This window comes from Tachyglossus aculeatus, chromosome 6 (assembly GCF_015852505.1).
Source record: "Tachyglossus aculeatus isolate mTacAcu1 chromosome 6, mTacAcu1.pri, whole genome shotgun sequence".
NCBI lineage: Eukaryota > Metazoa > Chordata > Mammalia > Monotremata > Tachyglossidae > Tachyglossus > Tachyglossus aculeatus.
The window spans coordinates 58,943,955-58,967,500 of NC_052071.1; the positions used below are offsets into that span (position 1 = coordinate 58,943,955).

A 23,546-nucleotide genomic window follows, 5' to 3' on the forward strand; every position below is an offset into this window, starting at 1 on the left:
TAGAGTAATAAATATGTACAAACATATATACAGGTGCTGTGGGGAAGGGAAGGAGGTAAGATGGGGGGATGGAGAGGGGGACGAGGGAGAGAGGAAGGAAGGGGCTCAGTCTGGGAAGGCCTCCTGGAGGAGGTGAGCTCTCGGTAGGGCCTTGAAGGGAGGAAGAGAGCTAGCTTGGCGGATGGGGAGAGGGAGGGCATTCCAGGCCCGGGGGATGACGTGGGCCGGGGGTCGATGGCGGGACAGGCGAGAACGAGGTATGGTGAGGAGGTGAGTGGCAGAGGAGTGGAGGGTGCGGGCTGGGCTGGAGAAGGAGAGAAGGGAGGTGAGGTAGGAGGGGGCGAGGGGATGAACAGCCTTGAAGCCCAGGGCGAGGGGTTTCTGCCTGATGCGCAGATTGATTGGTAGCCATTGGAGATTTTTGAGGAGGGGAGTGACATGCCCAGAGCGTTTCTGGACAAAGACAATCCGGGCAGCAGCATGAAGTATGGATGGAAGTGGGGAGAGACACAAGGACCACACCGAGGACACTGGGCCACACCGCTCCTCTTTGTTGCTGCAACTGTCGCAGCCCCTAAATTCCCACAGACGGGTCGGCTTACACTACCCACAGCAGACAGAGACTCTCCAATGTACTTAGTTCCACCCTCCTAAACACTTTGGAACTCCCTTTCTCTTCATCTCTCTCTCTCTTTCTCTCTCTCACAAACAGACACACATCCTGTCACCCCCCACGGCACTGATATACTCCCCTACCTGTAAATTATTTTAATGTCTACCTTCCTAATTAGACTGTAAGCTCCCTGAAGGCAGAGACTGTGTCTACCAACCATATTGTACTCTCCCAAGCACTTAGTACGGTTCTCTGCACACAGCAAGAATTCAAGAAATACCCCTGATGGGTTGGTGGAGACTGTGAGCCCCTTTTAGACTGTGAGCCCACTGTTGGGTAGGGACCGTCTCTATATGTTGCCAACTTGTACTTCCCAAGTGCTTAGTACAGTGCTCTGCACACAGTAAGTGCTCAATAAATACGATTAATGAATGAATGAATGAATGAATGATTACAGTGTCATCCTCCTTGCTGACCTCCCAGTCTCCTGCCTCTCCCCTCTCATTTATTCATTCATTCAATCATATTTATCAAGTGCTTACTGTGTGCAGAGCACTGTACTAAGCACTTGGGAAGTACAAGTTGACAACATATAGAGACAGTCCCTACCCAACAGTGGGCTCACAGTCTAAAAGGGGGAGACAGAGAACAAAACAAAACAAGTAGACAGGTGTCAATACCATCAGAATAAATAGAATTATAGCTATATACACATCATTAATAAAAGAAATAGAATAGTAAATATGTACAAGTAAAATAAATAGAGCAATAAATCTGTACAAACATATATACAGGTGCTGTGGGGAAGGGAAGGAGGTATGGCGGGGGGGGATGGGGAGGAGGAGAGGAAAAGGAGGGCTCAGTCTGGGAAGTCCTCCTGGAGGAGGTGAGCTCTCAGCAGGGCTTTGAAGAGAGGGAGAGAGCTTGCTTGGCGGATGTGTGGAGGGAGGGTATTCCAGGCCAGGGGGAGGACGTGGGCCGGGGGTCGACGGCGGGACAGGCGAGAAGGAGGCCCAGTGAGGAGGTTTGCGGCAGAGGAGCGGAGGATGTGGACTGGGCTGGAGAAGGAGAGAAGGGAGGGGAGGTAGGAGGGGGCGAGGGGATGGACAGCCTTGAAGCTAAGAGTGAGGAGTTTTTGCTTGTTGCGTAGGTTGACAGGCAGCCACTGGAGATTCTTGAGGAGGGGAGTACCATGCCCAGAGCGTTTCTGCACAAAGATGATCCGGGCAGCGGCGTGAAGTATAGACTGAAGAGGGAGAGACAGGAGGATGGGAGATCGGAGAGGAGGCTGATGCAGTGGTTGCCCATCCACCTCTGCATCGAACAGAAACTCCTCACCATTGGCTTTAAAGCAGTCAATCACCTTATCCCCTCCTACCTCACCTCATTACTCCCCTTCCACAACCCAGCCCGCACACTTCACACCTCTAATGCCAACCTACTCCCCTTCCACAACCCAGCCCGCACACTTCACACCTCTAATGCCAACCTACTCCCCTTCCACAACCCAGCCCGCACACTTCACACCTCTAATGCCAACCTACTCATTAGGCAGCTCAGCCTCATCCACCTCGCTACCGACCTCTTCATACTCAACAGACGATTACTCTTCCCACCTTCAGAACCTTACTGAAGGCCCATCTCCTCCAAGAGGCCTTCCCTGACTAAGCCCTCTTTTCTTTTCCCACTCCCTCCTGCGTTGCCCAGCCTCACAACACTGATGTACATCTCCGCGATTTATTTATTCCTATTAATGTCTGTCTTCCCCTCTAGACTGTAAGTTTGTTGTGGGCAGGATATGTGTCTGTTAATTGTTGTGTTGTACTTTCATAGTAAGCACACAGTAAGCGCTCAATTAATACAATTGATTGATTGATTGGCCCTTTCGGTGGCACGTAAGGGAGGAGCCGGCTGTTACTCCTACCTCTAACATGTTCATTCACTCATTCAACTGTATTTGTTGAGCGCTTACTGTGTGCAAAGCACTGTATATGTGAAGGAGGATTAGGAAGAACAAGAGGAGAAGGTGGATGAGGAGGATGAAGAGGGAAGAGGAGATGGAGCCAGATCTTCCATGGCCCTGTCCCTTTTCCTCAGATCCTCCCCTTCCCTCAGGCCTTTTCCCAGTTGTTTCTCCAGGGAAGCCCATGGAGGGAGAAGGGGACATCATCGCCCACATCCTACCTCTGGCCGGGAACGCTCTCCCTCCTCATATCAGAAAGATAATCGCTCTCCCCTACTTCAAAGCCTTATTGAAGGCCCATCTCCTCCAGGAAGCCTTCCCTGACTGAACCCTCCTCTCCTCTTCTCCCACTCCCTTCAGCGCTGCTCTTACTTGCTCCTTCATTCATCCTCCCGCCCAGCCCAACAGAACATATGTATAAATCTGTAATATATTTATTTTTTATTCATTCATTCATTCATTCATTCATTCATTCAATCATATTTATTGAGCGCTTACTGTGTGCAGAGCACTGTACTAAGCGCTTGGGAAGTACAAGTTGGCAACATATCGAGACGGTCCCTACCCAACAGTGGGCTCACAGTCTAGAAGGGGGAGACAGAGAACAAAACAAAGCATATCAACAAAATAAAATAAATAGAATAAATATGTATAAAGAAAATAGAGTAATAAATATGTACAAACATATATACATACATACAGGTGCTGTGGGGAGGGGAAGGAGGCAAGGCAGGGGGGATGGAGAGGAGGAGGAGGGGGTGAGGAAGTTGAATTTTGAAGTTGAATGAAATTTATTCATTCAATCATATTTATTGAGTGCTTACTGTGCTATTTACCTATTTATTTATTTATTTATTTATTTATTTATTTATTTATTCATATTAATGTCTGTCTCCCGCTCTAGACTGTGAGCTCATTGTGGGCAGGAATGTGTCTGTTTGTTCATTCGTTCATTCAATCCTATTTATTGAGCATTTACTGGATGAAGAGCACTGTACTAAGCGCTTGGAAAGTACAATTCAGCAATAGAGACAATTCCTGCCCACACAGGGCTTACAGTCCAGAAGGGGGAAGGCAGACGTCAAAACAAGTAAACAGGCAACAATATAAATAAAAAATATTATAGATACATACACATAAAAACAAGTATACAGGCATCAATATAAATAAATAGAATTATACATATATATATAAATACATAAGTGCTGTGGGGTAGGAAGAGAGGGGAAGAGCAAAGGGAGTGAGTTGAGGTGATGCAGATGGGAGGGAGAGCTGAGGAAAGGGGGACTTAGTCTGGGAAGGCCTCTTGGAGGAGGTGCGCCTTCAGTAGGGCTTTGAAGGGGGGAAGAGTGATCTTTTGGTGGATTTGGAGTCAGAGGTCATGGGTTCAAATCCCAGCTCTGCCGACTTTCAGCTGTGTGACTTTGGGCAAGTCACTTAACTTCTCTGTGCCTCAGTTCCCTCATCTGTAAAATGGGGATTAAAACTGCAAGACCCCCCGTGGGACAACCTGATCACCTTGTAACCTCCCCATCATCATCAATCGTATTTATTGAGCGCTTACTGTCTGCAGAGCACTGTACTAAGCGCTTGGGAAGTACAAATTGGCAACATATAGAGACAGTCCCTACCCAACAGTGGGCTCACAGTCTAAAAGGGGGAGACAGAGAACAAAACCAAACATACTAACAAAATAAAATAAATAGAATAGATATGTACAAGTAAAATAAATAAATAAATAGAGTAATAAATACGTACAAACATATATACATATATACAGGTGCTGTGGGGAAGGGAAGGAGGTAAGATGGGGGGATGGAGAGGGGGACGAGGGGGAGAGGAAGGAAGGGGCTTAGAACAGTGCTTTGCATAGAGTAAGCGCTTAACAAATACCATCATTATTATTATTATTATTTGAGGAGGAAGGGCAGTCCGGGCCAGAGGTAGGACATTAGATTGTCCTCTCCCTCGCGCTTTGAACACAGTAAGTGCTCAATAAATATGACTGGAGGAGGAGGAGGAGGAGACCACCCCCAGGCCCCTGCTCTTTCCTCAGGCCTCGGTGACCCCAAAGCACCCCAGGCCCTGCCCCTTCCCTCACCTGGATGTAGACTTCTGGTCTCCCCAGCCTGGCCATTGTGACCTGGGCCATTGTGACCTTGTGGGCCCCACAAGGGAAGCCCGAGCCGTCCGTCCATCTCCCCACCTTTGCAAAGACTCCCCTCCTGGACATCGAGGCAGGGATGGACAACAGGGGGAAAAACCAAGGCGGGTCCAGCAACCACCCCAGCCGATTCCCCAGCGGGACGTCCCAGTCCACCAAGCGGGGGGCCTCCTGTGCCCCCCCGGGTGCCAGCAGATATCGCGTGCGCCCTGCTACACCCCAGGATTGTCCCACCCTCCTCTGCCTCATCAAAGTATGGAGCCCAGACCCAGCCGGGCTACCGAGGGCCCGTCGGGGAAACGGAGGCCGCGGGGTGGGAGGGTGGCCGGGGGGCCCCATCAGTCTAGAACCTGCAGGCCCTGGGGAGGAAGGGATCAGGCCTAGGGAGGTAGGAGGAATGCTAAGTGCTTAGTACAGTGCTCTGCATATTGTAAACACTCAGCGTGGCTCAGTGGAGAGAGCACGGGCTTTGGAATCAGAGGTCATGGGTTCAAATCCCCTCTCCACCAATTAGCTGTGTGACTTTGGGCACGCCACTTCAGTTCTCTGGGTCTCAGTTCCCTCCTCTGTCAAATGGGGATGAAGACTGTGAGCGCCATGTGGGACAATCTGATTACCTTTTAACCTCCCCAGCGCTTAGAACAGTGCTTTGCACATAGTAAGCACGTAATAAAAATGCCATCATTATTATGATTATTATTGTTAATAAATACCATGGATTGAGAGGGTAGGAGAGACATCCCGACTACGGTTTTCTGCAGACCTGCCCTGTGTTGTTGGGAGATTTGGGTAGGGACTGTCTCCATATGTTGCCAATTTGTACTTCCCAAGCGCTTAGTACAGTGCTCTGCACATAGTAAGCGCTCAATAAATACGATTGATGATGATGATGATGATGATTTGGGCTGTAGATGTTAAATTCGGGACTGAGGCCTCGTATGTGGCCTATCCTTGACTCATCTCATCACCAGGAACACCATTCCCCCATTCATTCATTCAATCAGTTGTATTTATTGAGCACTTACTGTGTGCAGAGCACTGTACTGAGTGCTTGGGAGAGTACAATACAACAACAAAGAGACACATTCCCTGCCCACAGAGAGTTTATAGTCTAGAGGAGGAGACAGACATGAATGTCAATAAATAAATTAGAGATAATAATAATAATAATAATAATAATAATAATAATGGCATTTATTAAGCACTTACTATGTGCAAAGCACTGTTCTAAGCGCTGGGGGAGATACAAGGTGATCAGGTTGTCCCACGGGGGGCTCACAGTCTTAATCCCCATTTTACAGATGAGGGAACTGAGGCCCAGAGAAGTGAAGTGATTTGCCCGAAGTCACACAGCTGACAAGTGGCGGAGCCGGGATTTGAACCCATGACCTCTGACTCCAAAGCCCAGGCTCTTTCCACTGAGCCACATTGCTTCTCTGAGGTGTTCTCTGAAATATATACCATCTTGCCCCACTCTCCGTTTTCTACAAGATCTCAAGTGATGCAGTACTGTTCCATGCTGGGACACCAGGGAAGTGCAATTTGTGTTTTTTTAATAATAATAATAATAATGGCATTTATTAAGCGCTTACTATGTGCACAGCACTGTTCTAAGCACTGGGGAGGTCACAAGGTGATCTCCCACGGGGGGCTCACAGTCTTAATTCCCATTTTACCGATGAGGTAACTGAGGCCCAGAGAAGTTAAGTGACTTGCCCAAAGTCATACAGCTGACAATTGGCGGAGCCAGGATTTGAACCGGTGACCTCTGACTCCAAAACCCAAGCTCTTTCCACTGAGCCACGCTGCTTCTCTATTTTGAAGGCAGGTGCTCTCAAAGGGAGAATAAATTACACATATTGAGCTGCAATTCAGAGTAATTGCCTAGATGGACCCCACTGAAGCCGAAAACCATAAAAATTAAGACGTGGCCATATAAAACACCCCATATTTCCAAGTTTGGTAAGGTGCTAGTTGCTCCGCCCTGGCCAACAACGTTTTTCCCACCTCAGAGGTCAGAAAGGCCACCCCCTCAGTCCCACAGCTCCCACCCCCTAATTGTGGAAGTCCCGCAAGGCTCAGTTCTGGATCGTCTTCTCTTTTCCGTCTACACCCACTGCCTTGGAGAACTCATTCACTCCCATGGAGAACTCATTCGCTCCCATGGCTTCTACCACCACCTCTATATAACCACCACCTCTATATAGATGGTTCTCAAATCTCCATCTCTGATCCGTCTCCTCTCACATTTCCTCCTGTCTTCAGGATATTTCTACTTGGATGTCCTTCCAACACCTTAAACGTATTATATCCAAAAGCAATCTCCTCATCTTCCCACCCAAAACCCTGTCCTTCACTTGAATTTCCCATTTCTGTAGACGGCACAAACATCCTCCGTGTCTCACAAGCCCTTAACCCTGGCGTTATTCATTCATTCATTCAATTTATTTATTTATTGATTCATTCATTTATTGATTCATTCATTCATTCAATTTATTTATTTATTTATTTATTTATTCAATCAGTATTTATTGAGCGCTTACTGTGTGCAGAGCACTGTACTAAGCGTTTGAGAAGTACAAGTTGGCAACATACAGAGATGGCTTCTACCCAAAAGTGGGCCAACCGTCTAGAAGTGGGGACAGAGAACAAAACATATTAACAAAATAAAATAAATAGAATAAATATGTACAAATAAAATAAATAAATAAATAGAGTAATAAATATGTACAAACATATATACATATATACAGGTGCTGTGGGGAGGGGAAGGAGGTAAGGCGGGGGGGGATGGGGAAGGGGAGGAGGGGAGAGGAGTCGAGGTCCATCCTCCACTCATCTTTCCCATTCAACCCACATAATAATAATAATAATAATAATAATAATAATAATAGCATTTGTTAAGCGCTTACTATGTGCAAAGCACTGTTCTAAGCGCTCAGGGGGATACAAGGTGATCAGGTTGCCCCATGTGGGGCTCACAGTCTTCATCCCCATTTTCCAGATGAGGTAACTGAGGCTCAGGGAAGTTAAGTGACTTGCCCAAGGTCACACAGCAGACATGAGAAGCAGCATGGCTCAGTGGAAAGAGCATGGGCTTTGGAGTCAAAGGTCATGGGTTCAAATCCCGGCTCCGCCACTTATCAGCTGTGTGACTTTGGGCAAGTCACTTCACTTCTCTGGGCCTCAGTTCCCTCATCTGTAAAATGGGGATAAAGACTGTGAGCCCCCTGTGGGACAACCTGATCACCTTGTAACCTACCCAGTGCTTAGAACAGTGCTTTGCACATAGTAAGCGCTTAATAAATGCCATTATTATTATTATTATTATTATTATTATTATTATTATTATGTGGCAGAGCCGGGATTAGAACCCATGACCTCTGACTCCCAAGCCTGGGATCTTTCCACTGAGCCATGCTGCTTCTCATATTCAATCTGTCATCATATACAACCTGGCACCATATACAACCTTCACAACATCACTAAAATCCACCCTTTCCTCTCGATCCAAACTGCCACCATATTGATCGAAGTGCTTATCCTACTGGAAAGAGTGCGTGCTTGGGAGTCAGAGGTCATGGGTTCTAATCTCGAATCCACCACTTGTCTGCTGAGTAACTTTGGGCAAGTCACTTCACTTCTCTGTGCCTCAGGGACCTCATCTGTAAAATGGGGATTAAGACTGTGAGCACCACGTGGTACAACCTAATCACTTTGTATCCCCCCAGCGCTTAGAACAGTGCTTCACATATAGTAAGCATTTAACAAATAATAATGATAATAATAATGATGGCATTTATTAAGCACTCACTATGTGCAAATCACTGTTCTAAGCGCTGGGGAGGTTACAAGGTGATCATGTGGGGCTCACAGTCTTAATCCCCATTTTACAGATGAGGTAACTGAGGCACAGAGAATAATAATAATAATAATAATAATAATAATAATAATGGTATTTGTTAAGCACTTCCTATGTGCAAAGCACTGTTCTAAGCACTGGGGAGGTTACAAGGTCTAAGCGCTGGGGAGGTTACAAGGTGATCAGGTTGTCCCAAGGGGGGCTCACAGTTTTAATCCCCATTTTACAGATGAGGCAACTGAGACCCAGAGAAGTGAAGTGACTTGTCCAAAGTCACACAGCTGGCAATTGGTGGAGCCGGGATTTGAACTCATGACCTCTGACTCCAAAGCCCGGGCTCTTTCCACCGAGCTACGCTGCTTCTCAACAAATACCATCATTGGCACTGTCATTGCCTTGACTCCTGCCTCAGCCTTCTTGCTGACCTCTCTGCTTCGTGCTTCTCCCCACTCCAATCAATCGTATTTATTGAGCGCTTACTGTGTGTAGAGCACTGTACTAAGCGCTTGGGAAGTACAAGTTGGCAACCTATAGAGACAGTCCCTACCCAACAGTGGGCTCACAGTCTAAAAGGGGGAGACTCCAGTCCACACTTCACTCCACTGCTTGGATCATTTGTCCACAAAACCGTCGAGGACATGTTTCCCCACTGCTCAAGAGCCCATCCACCTCCACAGCAAACAAAAATTGGCTTTAAAGCACTCGATCACTTCCTATTTTACCTGTCTGATTTCCTCTTCCAATCCAGCATGTTCACTTTCGCTCCTCCAACGCCAACCAATTCGCTCACTGTACCTTGATGGTATATAGGATTTTTTTTATGGTATTTATTAACCACTTACTATGTGCCAGGCACTTTAATAATTGCTATGGTGGATACAAGCTAGTCAGGTTGGACACAGACCACGGTCTTAATCCCCATTTTATAGTTTTTTATGGTATTTGTTAACCACTTACTATGTGCCAGGCACTTTAATAATTGCTAGGGTGGATACAAGCTAGTCAGGTTGGACACAGCCCACGGTCTTAATCCCCATTTTATAGATGAGGTAACTGAGGCCCAGAGAAGTGAAGTGACTTGTCCGAGGTCACACAATGGAAAAGCGGCCAAGCTGGGATCGGAACCCAGATCCTTCTGATTCCTAAACCCATAATCTGTCCACTAAGCTATGCTGTTTCTTCATTCATTCATTCAATCGTATTTATTGAGCGCTTACCGTGTGCAGAGCACTGTACTAAGCGCTTGGGAAGTACAAGTTGGCAACACATCGAGACGGTCCCTACCCAACAGTGGGCTCACAGTCTAGAAGACTATTTCTTGATCTCATCTATCTCATTTGTCTCGCTGCCGACGCCTCATCCGCAGCCTGCCTCTGGCTTGGACTCCCCCTCCATATCCAAAGCAGCATGGCTCAGTGGAAAGAGCCTGGGCTTTGGAGCCAGAGGTCATGGGTTCAAATCCCGACTCCGCCACTTGTCAGCTGTTAGACTTTGGGCAAATCACTTAACTTCTCTGGGCCTCAGTTACCTCATCTGTAAAATGGGGATTAAGACTGTGAGCCCCCCGTGGGACAACCTGATCACTTTGTAACCTCCCCAGCGCTTAGAACAGTGCTTTGCACATAGTAAGCACTTAATAAATGCCATTATTATTATTATTATTATCTGACAAACCATCACTCCCCACCTTCTAAGCCTTATTCATTCATTCATTCAATCATATTTATTGAGCGCTTACTGTATGCAGAGCACTGTACTGAGCACTTGGGAAGTACAAGTTGGCAACATATAGAGATGGTCCCTACCCAACAATGGGCTCACAGTCTAGAAGAATTAAAATTAAAGTCACATCTTATTAAAATCACATCTCCTGCAATAGGCCTTCCCCTACTAAGCCGTCATTTCCCCTACTCCCTCTCTCTTCCGCAACCCCGTTGCACTTGGATTTTTACTCTTCATTCATCCCACCTTCATCCTCGCAGAATTTACCTACATACCCGCCATTTATTTTAATGTCTGTCTCCTCTAGACTGTAAACTCCTTGTGGACAGAAAGTATGCCTGCCAATTCTGCTGGACTCCCTAGTACAGTGCTTTGTACTCAATAAATACAATTGATGGGTCAATTTCCAAAGCATTTATCTCTGTGGTATAACTAACAGCTTAGTAAAGTTGTCTGCGGTATCATGATAATAATAATAATAATAATAATGGCATTTGTTAAACGCTTACTATGTATGAAGCACTGTTCTGAGTGCTGGGGTGAGGGTGCAAGGTGATCAGGTTGTCCCACTTGGGGCTCACAGTTTTAATCCCCATTTTACAGATGAGGTCACTGAGGCCCAGAGTCCGAAGTCACACAGCTGACAAGTGGAGGAGCCAGGATTAGAACCCGTGACCTCTGGCTGCCGAGCCTGTGCTCTTTCCACTGAGCAACACAGTGAATTCAAAATAGTTCTGTTGCATGGTGCTCAGGTTTCAGAAACATCATCAATCGTATTTATTGAGCGCTTACTGCGTGCAGAGCACTGTACTAAGCGCTTGGGAAGTACAAATTGGCAACATATGGAGTCGGTCCCTACCCAACAGTGGGCTCACAGTCTAAAAGAAACAGCCAGACATAAGGGGGCCGGGCCACCAACGGGGAAGATTTCTGACTGAGGAAATAATATAAGTTGGGATTTCCGAACGGGAAAAGTAGCCGGCTACTGTTGGGAGTGAAGGCCACAGAGCACGGCACTTGGGCCCGATTTCAGATGCCATGCTGTGGTCGTTGTCCGTGAACGGCTTTCATATTTAATTCCCGAAAGGATGTTGCAAGGCGTTAAACCCTTCCCTGCCCCTGCCTTTTCTCCCGGTCGGTGAGGAATCCAGGCCCACCTGACACGTTGGGAGACTGGGAGACCATACTCTGAGGTTCCTTAATGGTTGAAAAAACTGAATGGTTTTTCTAAATCGACAGGAAGTCGCTGCTCTTGAAAAAAGGCCCCATCCAGTCAGGTTAACGGAGAAAGGTAAGATTTGGGAATTTGGGATCTTAGAAAAGGACAGGCAAGGAAATGAAAACTATTTTCAAGTGAAAATCGTGCTGACTGTCAAATTCCCACTGAACAATTTTCAGTTCTGATGCATATAATTTTGTGACCAGTGACCATCTTTCTCCTTGCCCGTCTTTCTTCCTTCTGTTTCTGCATTCCCGCTTTTCTTCAGGGGGCATCTAAAGTCATCCCTGCTAATTCAGCATATTGCAGCACAGTTCTTGGATTTTTATTATACTTCCTTACAATCGTATTTACTGAGCGCTTACTGTGTGCAGAGCACTGTACTAAGCGCTTGGGGAGTACAAGTTGGCAACAACTCTGGAGAGAACACCATCACATATACCTTGGCTTAAGCATTTCCCCTCCTTTTGAAGGATTTCAACACACCTGATGGAGTGATTGGAGCCCGTTTCAATTTAGCATTAATGACAGATGCATTAAAGCATAGATAATGGCAGATGGCCATGCCTTTTTACTCAACACACTATGCCTATTTGCTCAATACAGTATGAAAGATCGCACTCTGACAATGAAATATATATCTTATATTTCTTAATATATATATATATCAGTGCTCTGCACATAGTAAGCGCTCAATAAATACGATTGATGATATCTTATATATCCCTCCCGGCCCCCGCCTCCAGAATCTGACCCCAAATCTTGATCAGTTTGATCAAATAAGTGTTGATCATGGTGGAAGGTGAGTGATGTCAGCTGTCTAATATTTCAGAGTACATTGCCGAGGGCAGTTTTGCCAGCCTTCCAACTGTTTGGAGTCTCTCGTGAATTGCATTCATTCCCCACTTTGGGATTGTTTAATCCGTTCCCTGAATCTCCTTAAAAAGGATAGTAAAAATGACTATCATAATAATGGTAATGATAGCGATGTCGATGATGATAGACGCACCTTGGATTTGTAGGTCCTTTTTCATTTTTCCAAAGAGTTTTTGTATAAATGATTTCATTTTATCCTCACTATGGCTTAGAGAGGTTTGGAGCCAGGCATTACCCAGCGTGGCTCAGTAGAAAGAGCACGGGCTTTGGAGTCTGAGGTCATGGGTTCAAATCCTGGCTCCGCAATTGTCAGCTGTGTGACTTTGGACAGGTCACCTAACTTCTCTGTGCCCGAGTTACCTCATCTGTAAAATGGGGTTTAAGACTGTGAGCCCCCCGTGGGACAACCTGATCACCTTGTAACTTCCCCAGCACTTAAAACAGTGCTTTGCACATAGTAAGCGCTTAATACATGCCATTATTATTATTACCACCCCCATTTTACAGATGAGGTAACTGAGGCTCAGGAAAATGACTTGATTAGGGAAGCAGTGTCACCTAGTAGAAAGTACAAAGGCCTGAGAGTCAAAGACCTGTGTTCCAGTCCCGGCTCTCCTACGTACTTGCTGTGTGACCTCAGGGAAGTCACTTAACTTCTCTGTGCCTCAGCACGGCCTGGTGGCAAGAACAAGGCCTTGAGAGTCGGAGGATGTGGGTTCTAATCCCAGCTCTGCCACTTGTCGGCTGTGTGACCTTGGGTAAGTCATTTCACTTCACTGGGCTACAGTTACCTCATCTGTAGAATGGGGATTAACACGTGAGCCCCATGTGTGTCCAACCTCATCATCATCATCAATCGTATTTATTGAGCGCTTACTATGTGCAGAGCACTGTACTAAGCGCTTGGGAAGTACAAATTGGCAACATATAGAGACAGTCCCTACCCAACAGTGGGCTCACAGTCTAAAAGGGGGAGACAGAGAACAAAACCAAACATACTAACAAAATAAAATAAATAGGATAGATATGTACAAGTAAAATGAAATTTTATTATCTGATTATCTTGTACCTATTCCAAGCGCTCAGTAAGATGCCTGGCACCTACTAAGCGCTTAACCCATGGCATAATCATTATGCAAAATATTTGCCAAGTGGGGATTCAATACCTCTTCCCCCTCCTACTTAGACTGTGAGTCCCTTGTGGGACCTGATGATCTTGTATCTCCCTCAGGGCTTGTCACATAATAAACGCTTTAAAAACTACATAGTTACAAATTTTTATTATTATTTAGGCCCTTCCCCTGGCAGAGCTAGGATTAGAACCCGAGCTCCTTTTTTTATGGTATTTGTTAGGCGCTTACTATATGCCAGGCACTGTAGACACTGGGGTAGATATGAGATAATTAGGTTGGACAGAGTCCAGGTCCTATATGGGGCCTCACAGTCTTAATCCCCATTCTACAGATGAGGTAACTGAGGCACAGAGAAGTGAAGTAATAATAATAATAATAATGATGGTAAATGTTAAGCGCTTACTAGGGGAAGCAGTGTGGCTCAGTGGAAAGAGCCCGGGCTTTGGAGTCAGAGGTCAGGGGTTCAAATCCCGGCTCCTCCAATTGTCAGCTGTGTGACTTTGGGCAAGTCACTTAACTTCTCTGGGCCTCAGTTCCCTCATCTGTAAAATGGGGATTAAGACTGTGAGCTTCCCGTGGGACAACCTGATCACCTTGTCCTCCCCAGCACTTAGAACAGTGCTTTGCACATAGTAAGCGCTTAATCAATGCTATTATTACTATTATTATTATTATGTGCGAAGGACTGTTCCAAGCGCTGGGGGAGATGCAAGGTTAGGTTGTCCCACGTGGGGCTCATAGTCTTAATCCTCATTTGCAGATGAGGTAACTGAGGCACAGAGAAGTTAAGTGATTTGTCCAAAGTCACACCGCAGATTCAGGATTAGAACCCATGACCTCTGATGCCCAAGCCCTTACTCTGTCCACTGAGCCACGCTGCTTCTCTGGGTGACTTGCCCAAGGTTACAGAGCGGACAAGCGGTGGAGGTAGGATTAGAACCCAGGTCCTCTGACTCTGAGGCCCATGTGCTATCCACTAGATCGCACTGCCCGGCTTGTAGTCATCATCATCATCATCATCATCAATCGGATTTATTGAGCGCTTACTATGTGCAGAGCACTGTACTAAGCGCTTGGGAAGTACAAATTGGCAACATATCATCAATCGTATTTATTGAGCGCTTACTATGTGCAGAACACTGTACTAAGCGCTTGGGAAGTACAAATTGGCAACATATAGAGACGGTCCCTACCCAACAGTGGGCTCAGCTTGTGGTCCCACTGTGGGGGGTGCGAGGGGAGCACCCCAAAAAACAGCCCCGGCAACCTTCCCGCTCCCGCCTGAGGAAAGCTTCTCGGAGGGAAAATCCCCCTCTGGAAGTGGTGACCCTGGATTGACTTTTCAGATCTGGTGGACGACGGCTTCGGACCTCAACCGCTCTTTTACTGCCTGCTGGCGGAGGTGCCCGCGGAGGATCCCGCCTCAGGTAGGGCACCATCTGCCCGCCCGCGTGAACTTGGTGGGGGAGTCTTTCTCCCTGCTTTCTGCCCGGGGCCCGGCGCGGGAAGGGCACGGGATGGGGAATTAGTTGGGTGACGTGGGCGGCATCCAAGCTCCCATGCTCTGCACACAGTAAGCGCTTCCTTCTCGACTGTGAGCCCACTGTTGGGTAGGGACCGTCTCTCTATGTTGCCAACTTGGACTTCCCAAGCGCTTAGTCCAGTGCTCTGCACACAGTAAGCGCTCAATAAATACGATTGATTGATTGATTACGTGCTGGCCGGCCCGCAGAGACTGACTCCGGCCTGCCGTTCCGGTGGATGGTTGGCCGGAGCCCACCTGGGGCTCGTAGTCTTCATCCTCATTTGCAGATGAGGTAACTGAGGCACAGAGAAGTTCGGTGATTTGCCCAAAGTCACCCAGCAGACGAGTGGCGGATTCATTCATTCAACTGTATTTATTGAGCGCTTACTGTGTGCAGAGCACTGTACTAAGCGCTTGGGAAGTCCAAGTTGGCAACATATAGATACGGTCCCTACCCAACAGCGGGCTCACAGTCTAGAAGGATTCGGGATTAGAACCCAGCGGGAGGGGCAGGGGCTGGGGGTCATTCATTCATTCATTCAACCGTATTTATTGAGCGCCTACTGCAGAGCACTGTACTAAGCGCTTGGGAAGTACAAGTTGGCAACATATAGATACGGTCCCTACCCAACAGCGGGCTCACAGTCTAGAAGGATTCGGGATTAGAACCCAGCGGGAGGGGCAGGGGCTGGGGGTCATTCATTCATTCATTCAACCGTATTTATTGAGCGCCTACTGCAGAGCACTGTACTAAGCGCTTGGGAAGTCCAAGTTGGCAACATATAGATACGGTCCCTACCCAACAGCGGGCTCACAGTCTAGAAGGATTCGGGATTAGAACCCAGCGGGAGGGGCAGGGGCTGGGGGTCATTCATTCATTCATTCAACCGTATTTATTGAGCGCCTACTGCAGAGCACTGTACTAAGCGCTTGGGAAGTACAAGTTGGCAACATATAGTGACGGTCCCTACCCAACAACGGGCTCACGTCTAGAAGGGGGAGACAGACAACAAAACAAAATGTACAGTGTGGCTCAGTGGAAAGAGCCCGGGCTTTGGAGTCAGGGGTCATGGGCTCAAATCCCGGCTCCGCCGATTGTCAGCTGTGTGACTTTGGGCAAGTCACTTCACTTCTTTGGGCCTCAGTTCCCTCATGTGGAAAATGGGGATTAAAACTGTGAGCCCCCCATGGGACAACATGATCACCTTGTATCCCCCCAGCACTTAGAACAGGGCTTTGCACATAGTAAGCACTTAACAAATACCATTATTATTATTATTATTATTTTATTATTATTTATGTGGACAGGTGTCAAGTCATCAGAATAAATAGAAATAAAGCTAGATCAATCAATCAATCAATCGTATTTATTGAGCGCTTACTGTGTGCAAAGCACTGTACTAAGCACTTGGGAAGTACAAGTTGGCAACATATAGAGACAGTCCCTACCCCACAGTGGGCTCACAGCCTAGAAGATGCACATCATTAACAAAATAAATAGGATAGTAAATATGTACAAGAATATGGTAAGAATATTAAGAATAAAAATAGTAAATATGGTCAGCCTCAGCCTGGGCATCAGGCCCGATAGGCTGCCAGTGGCAGGCGAGCAGCCCTCATGGGATTGCACACAGTAAGCGCTCAATAAATACGATTGATGCTGATGATGATGATGATTGCCAGCGTCAGCAAAACCTGATGTCCAGGCCCTTCCAGGAGGATCCCAGCCGTGGAAGTCCGCTGCTGGGAGCCCCAGGGAAGGGGGCGGCCGACAAGACTCGTTGTGGGCCGAGAATATATCTGTTTATTGCCATTTTGTTCTCTCCCAAGTGCTTAGGGGAGTGCTGTAACCCTGGGCTCCTCACCCTGGGCTTCAAGGCTGTCCATCCCCTCGCCCCCTCCTACCTCACCTCCCTTCTCTCCTTCTCCAGCCCAGCCCGCACCCTCCGCTCCTCCGCCGCTAATCTCCTCACCGTACCTCGTTCTCGCCTGTCCCGCCGTCGACCCCCGGCCCACGTCATCCCCCGGGCCTGGAATGCCCTCCCTCTGCCCATCCGCCAAGCTAGCTCTCTTCCTCCCTTCAAGGCCCTACTGAGAGCTCACCTCCTCCAGGACGCCTTCCCAGACTGAGCCCTTTCCTTCCTCTCCCCCTCGTCCCCCCTCCATCGCCCCATCTCACCTCCTTCCCTTCCCCACAGCACCTGTATATATGTATATATGCTTGCATATTTATTACTCTATTTATTTATTTATTTATTTTACTTGTACATACCTATTCTATTTATTTTATTTTGTTAGTATGTTTGGTTTTGTTCTCTGCCTCCCCCTTTTAGACTGTGAGCCCACCGCTGGGTAGGGACTGTCTCTATATGTTACCAACTTGTACTTCCCACGCGCTTAGTACAGTGCTCTGCACACAGTAAGCGCTCAATAAATACGATTGATGATGATGATGATGATGCTCTGCACATAGTAAGCACTCAGTAAATGAATGAACGAATGAAGGCCTGAGAGCTTCCAAGCAGGGCCAGAGAGAGCCCGGATTGGGTTTGTCTGACTTGTACTTCAGAGTTGGCAATATGTTGCCGACTTGTACTTCCCAAGCGCTTAGTCCAGTGCTCTGCACACAGTAAGCGCTCAATAAATACGATTGATTGATTGATTGTCAGCACTTGGAGCTCCCTGCCCCACCGAGGCCGCAGCACAGGGCCGAAGTGGGGGCTTTCTGCTGGGCTCCCGGGAGGTCCTCTGGGAGGGACTTGGCCGGACCGGGCCCCCAGACCGGCGGGAATCTCGCCCTGGGAATCTCACGCGGAGGCCTCGTGTGTCCGTCCGCAGGCTTCCTGGGGGTCGGCTTCGCCATCTACTACTTCACCTACGACCCCTGGATCGGCAGGGTGCTCTTCCTGGAGGATTTTTACGTGATGAAAAGTTACCGAGGTAAACCCGGGGCAGGGTCGCGAAAGAGACTGGGGTGGGACCCGGGGCACGGCAGGGATGAGAAGGTCGCATTCCTCCAGGAGGTCGAGTCTTGCTCCCACTGTCCTCTCCCGAGTGCTCAGTACAGTGCTTTGCGCACAGTCTTTCAGTCCATATTACAGAAGGAGTCACACGAGGACTGTCAATCAAGGGTATTTTAGGAACGCTTACTGCGTGCAGAACACTCAACTAAGCACTCAGAAGAGCACATTGCAATGTGAGCCCACTGTTGGGTAGGGGCTGTCTCTATATGTTGCCAAATTGTACTTCCCAAGCGCTTAGTACAGTGCTCTGCACACAGTAAGCGCTCAATAAATACGATTGATGATGATGATGATTACAATGGACCAGACATGTTCCCTGGCATGGAGCTTACTGTACGAGGCACACATTAAATTAAATTCCACATAGGAACAAATCAACCAAACTACCCTATTGCAATCTTAAAAGCCACATTATTAGTCTTCCTAACATTTGCTAGCTCTCTTCCTCCCTTCAAGGCCCTGCTGAGAGCTCACCTCCTCCAGGAGGCCTTCCCAGACTGAGCCCCTTCTTTCCTCTCCCCCTCGTCCCCCTCTCCACCCCCCCGTCTTACCTCCTTCCCTTCCCCACAGCACCTGTATATATGTATATATGGTTGTACATATTTATTACTCTATTTATTTATTTATTTATTTATTTATTTTACTTGTACATTTCTATCCTACTTATTTTATTTTGTTGCTATGTTTGGTTCTGTTCTCTGTCTCCCCCTTTTAGACTGTGAGCCCACTGTTGGGTAGGGACTGTCTCTATGTGATGCCAATTTGTACTTCCCAAGCGCTTAGTACAGTGCTCTGCACATAGTAAGCGCTCAATAAATACGATTGATTGATTGATTGATTTGTTTAGTGACAAAATGAAAAGAGCACAGGTTCGGGGGAGTCAGGGGACCTGGGTTCTAATCCTGGTTCCGTCACTTAATAATAATAATTATGGCATTTGTTAAGTGTTCACTATGTGCCAAGCACTGTTCTAAGCGCTGGGGTGGATACAAGGTAATTAGGTTGTCCCACATGGGGCTCACACTTTTAATCCCCATTTTACAGATGAGGTAACTGAGGCCCGGAGAAGTTAAGTGATTTGCCCAAGGTCACACAGCTGACTAGTGGCGGATAGAATTATGTTTGCCAACTTGTACTTCCCAAGCGCTTAGTACAGTGCTCTGCACACAGTAAGCGCTCAATAAATACGATTGAATGAATGAATGAATTAGAACCCACGACCCGACTAGTGGCGGAAGCGGGATTAGAATTATGTTGCCAACTTGTACTTCCCAAGCGTTTAGTACAGTGCTCTGCACACAGTAAGCGCTCAATAAATACGATTGAATGAATGAATGAATTAGAACCCACAACCTCTGACTCCCAAGCCTGTGCTCTTTTTTTTTTTAATGGCATTTGTTAAGCGCTTACTATGTGCAAAGCACCGTTCTAAGCGCTGGGGGGGATACAAGGTGATCAGGTTATCCCACATGGGGCTCACAGTCTTAATCCCCATTTTCCAGATGAGGGAATTAAGGCTCCGAGAAGTGAAGTGACTTGCCCAAGGTCACACAGCAGACATTCGGCGGAGTCGGGATTCGAACCCATGACTTCTGACTCCAAAGTCCGGGCTCTTTCCACTGAGCCACACTGCTTCTACTTAGCTCTTTCCACTAAGCCACTTGCTTGCTGTGTGATCTTGGCCGAGTCAATTGACTTCTTTGTGCCTCAGTTTCCTCATCTGTAAAATGGAGACTAAATACCTGTTATCCCTCCCCCATTGGGTCTGAGCCCCTTGGGAAACACGGACTGTGGCCGGCCTGATGATCTTGCATCTACCCTAGTGCTTAATACAGTGCTTGGCTCATGGTAAAGGCTTAATACCCCTTCCCCTCGTCCCCCTTTCCATCCCCCCATCTTACCTCCTTCCCTTCCCCACAGCACCTGTATATATGTTTGTACATATTTATTACTCTATTTATTTATTTATTTATTTTACTTGTACATACCTATTCTATTTATTTTATTTTGTTAGTATGTTTGGTCTTGTTCTCTGTCTCCCCCTTTTAGACTGTGAGCCCACTGTCGGGTAGGGACTGTCTCTATATGTTGCCAACTTGGACTTCCCAAGCGCTTAGTACAGTGCTCTGCACACGGTAAGCAATAAATATGATTTATTGACTGACCTGCTACAGCAGGAGGGAACCTGACACCGCTTCTGGTGCTTGGGGAGGTGGTGATGAGGACTTTTGAGGACTGTCCTCCTCCTTGTCCTCCTCCTCCTCATCATCATCATAATGGTATGTATTGTCATCATCATCATCACCAATCGTATTTACTGAGCGCTTGGGAGAGTACAGTAGAACGATATAACGGACACATTCCTAGTCAATCAATCAATCAATCAACCGTATTTATTGAGTGCTTACTATGTGCAGAGCACTGTACTAAGCGCTTGGGAAGTACAAATTGGCAACATATAGAGACAGTCCAGGGGCAGGTGGGAAGAGGAAGGTTGCCCTCTCCTTCCCCCCAGGAGTTGTCAGTGGCCCAGGCGCTCCCAAGGCGGGCAGGGACTTCAGATCTGAGACCGATGCCTGGCTGTTGGCTTTTACCCCTGGGGAGGTGGTCTCTCTGGGGTCAGAAGAAATGGTGTGAAAGTCACCAACGTCCAACAGGGACAGAGGGAATGTTACCGGGTGTTTAGCTTCTTCTGGGCGCTGCCAATCAATCAATCAATCATATTTATTGAGCGCTTACTATGTGCAGAGCACTGTACTAAGCGCTTGGGAAGTACAAATTGGCAACATATGGAGACAGTCCCTACCCAACAGTGGGCTCACAGTCTAAAAGGGGGAGACAGAGAACAAAACCAAACGTACTAACAAAATAAAATAGAATAGATATGTACAAGTAAAATAGAGTAATAAATATGTACAAACATATATACATATATACAGGTGCTGTGGGGAAGGGAAGGAGGTAAGATGGGGGATGGAGAGGGGGACGAGGGGGAGAGGAAGGAAGGGGCTCAGTCTGGGAAGGCCTCCTGGAAGAGGTGAGCTCTCAGCAGGGCCTTGAAGGGAGGAAGAGAGCTAGCTTGGCGGATGGGCAGAGGGAGGGCATTCCAGGCCCGGGGGAGGCATTCCAGGCCCGGGAATGCCAGACACCCGGCCCTACACTGTGCTCATGCCGGGCACTCGGGAAATATCCCCAGTGGATCAGTGGGCTGGCAGGTGGGGCTACCTGAGTTTGGGGTGGGAAGGTCAGCTGGCAGCCCACAGCTGCATCCCTCCCTCCACCTCGCACGGACCATTTCCCAATTGCCGTGCCCTGTATATATGTATATATGTTTGTACATATTTATTACTCTATTTATTTATTAATTTTACTGGTACATATCTATTCTATTTATTTTATTTTGTTAGTATGTTTGGTTTTGTCTCCCCCTTTTAGACTGTGAGCCCACTGTTGGGTAGGGACTGTCTCTATATGTTGCCAATTTGTACTTCCCAAGCGCTTAGTACAGTGCTCTGCACACAGTAAGCGCTCAATAAATACGATTGATGATGATGATGATGATGATGACACCCCTGAGAAATTCGGGGTGAATGCCTACAGAACCCTCCTGTCCTACGCTTCATTCCTGAAATGTAATTAGGTTTGAAGCATCTTTTCCAAATAATAATAATAACGATGGCATTTATTAAGCGCTTACTATGTGCAAAGCACTGTTCTAAGCACTGGGGAGGGGGCTATACAAGGTGAGCAGGTTGTCCCACGGGGGGCTCGCAGTTTTAATTCCCATTTTACAGATGAGGGAACTGAGGCTCAGAGAAGTTAAGTGACTTGCTCAAGGTCACATAGCAGACATGTGGCACAGCGGGATTTGAACCCATGACCCCATGGGATTTGAACCCATGACTTCTAGACTGTGAGCCCACTGTTGGGTAGGGACTGTCTCTATATGTTGCCAACTTGTACTTCCCAAGTGCTTAGTACAGTGCTCTGCACACAGTAAGCGCTCAATAAATACAATTGATTGATTGATTGACCTCTGACTCCAAAGCCCGGGCTCTTTCCACTGAGCCATGCTGCTTCTCTAATAATGATGGCATTTATTAAGCACTTACTATGTGCAAAGCACTGTTCTAAGCGCCGGGGAGGTTACAAGGCGATCAGGTTGTCCCACGGGGGGCTCACAGTCTTCATCCCCATTTTACAGATGAGGTAACTGAGGCACAGAGAAGTGACTTGTCCAAAGTCACACAGCTGTCCCTGATGTATGAATCCATCCAGATTCTGCCCGGTTTCTAAGAGTCCCTTGCGTGTGATAAACTTTCCATCTCTCCCCTGGGATCAGAGAGATCTTTCCTTGAACGGGGAGACCCCACAGGGTCAGGGAAGAGCTCCGGGACCTCCACCAGAGAAGGCGGGGGGACACTCGCCTCCACTCGCCGTTTCGGCCGTTCACTAACTCCCGCCCTGTCGTGTCTCCAAAAGGTCTGGGCATCGGGAAAGAGTTTCTGAAGAAGCTAAGTCAGGTGGGTAGCCACGAGACCCCGTTCACGTGCCAATTCCCCTTTGGGCATCTCTGAGGTGGGGGCCAAGGCTGGGCGCCCCCTCGCCCACCTCCAAGCTCAGGGTGGGCCTGGGGTCCCGGCTGGCCGCGCCTTGCTTCCTTCTGAGGGTGGGCTCCAGTGCAAGGTCTCTGTTGGCAGCCACGTTCCTCCAGAGTACCTCCTCTGACTGTGAGCTCATTGTGGACTGGGTATCTATTTGTTGTTGCATCGTACTCTCCCAAAGCGCTTAGTACAGTGCCTTGCGCACAGTAAGTGCTTAATAAATACGATTGAACAAATGAATGAATGCCCTGCTGGGGGCTTGACAAGGCAGCGCCAGGCCGTAGTCGGGACCAGGCCCCGCTCGAGGGGTGGCTGCCCCTACTTTGGGATTTCTCGCTACTCCCGGTACCATGCCCGGCACCGTGTCTGTGTCACAAGGGGTGGGCAGGTGGGCACACGTGGCCCGGGCGCCCTGGGCTCCGCCTGAGGCTCACCTCCTCCTGGGCCCGCCTCTTCTGACAGGTGGCAACCTCCCTCCGCTGCGCCTGCATGCAGTTTCTCGTCAACATGAGGAACCAGAAGTCGGTGGACTACTACGTCAACTGTGGGGGTTTCGACCTGTCCTCGGATGCCGGCTGGCATCTGTTCCGAATGGCCAAGGATGACCTGACCAACCTCGCGACCAAAGAAAGCAAGAAGTTCCCGGAGAGCTGCCCCAAGGATCTGGGCCAAGGGCCAGCCTAGACCTGAGACCGCTCCCTCCGGGTTGGAGGGTGGGCTGTCACATCTCCACGAGCCCCACGGGCCAGTGCCCTTCGGTTGCGGTCGAATGGCCCTTTGGCTATTCATTTGGAAGCTGGGCGTGCAACAAGGTTTTTCACCAGGCTGTCATTCGTCTGAGA

The 23,546-nt window shown here is 47.9% G+C and overlaps 1 protein-coding gene across 2 annotated transcripts; it reads left to right on the plus strand.

Moving 5' to 3' along the window:
• The first annotated feature begins 4,764 nt into the window (after nt 1-4,764).
• Nucleotides 4,765-23,546, plus strand: SATL1 (spermidine/spermine N1-acetyl transferase like 1). Of its 2 annotated transcripts, XM_038748487.1 has the most exons (6): nt 4,765-4,993; nt 11,564-11,615; nt 14,899-14,979; nt 17,916-18,017; nt 22,583-22,623; nt 23,167-23,546. In XM_038748487.1, exons 1-6 carry the CDS (start codon nt 4,820-4,822, stop codon nt 23,386-23,388), a joined length of 672 nt encoding a protein of 223 aa, XP_038604415.1. In that variant the 5' UTR covers nt 4,765-4,819; the 3' UTR covers nt 23,389-23,546. The 2 variants fall into 2 exon arrangements, with proteins under 2 accessions (XP_038604415.1, XP_038604416.1); XM_038748488.1 differs by lacking the exon at nt 14,899-14,979.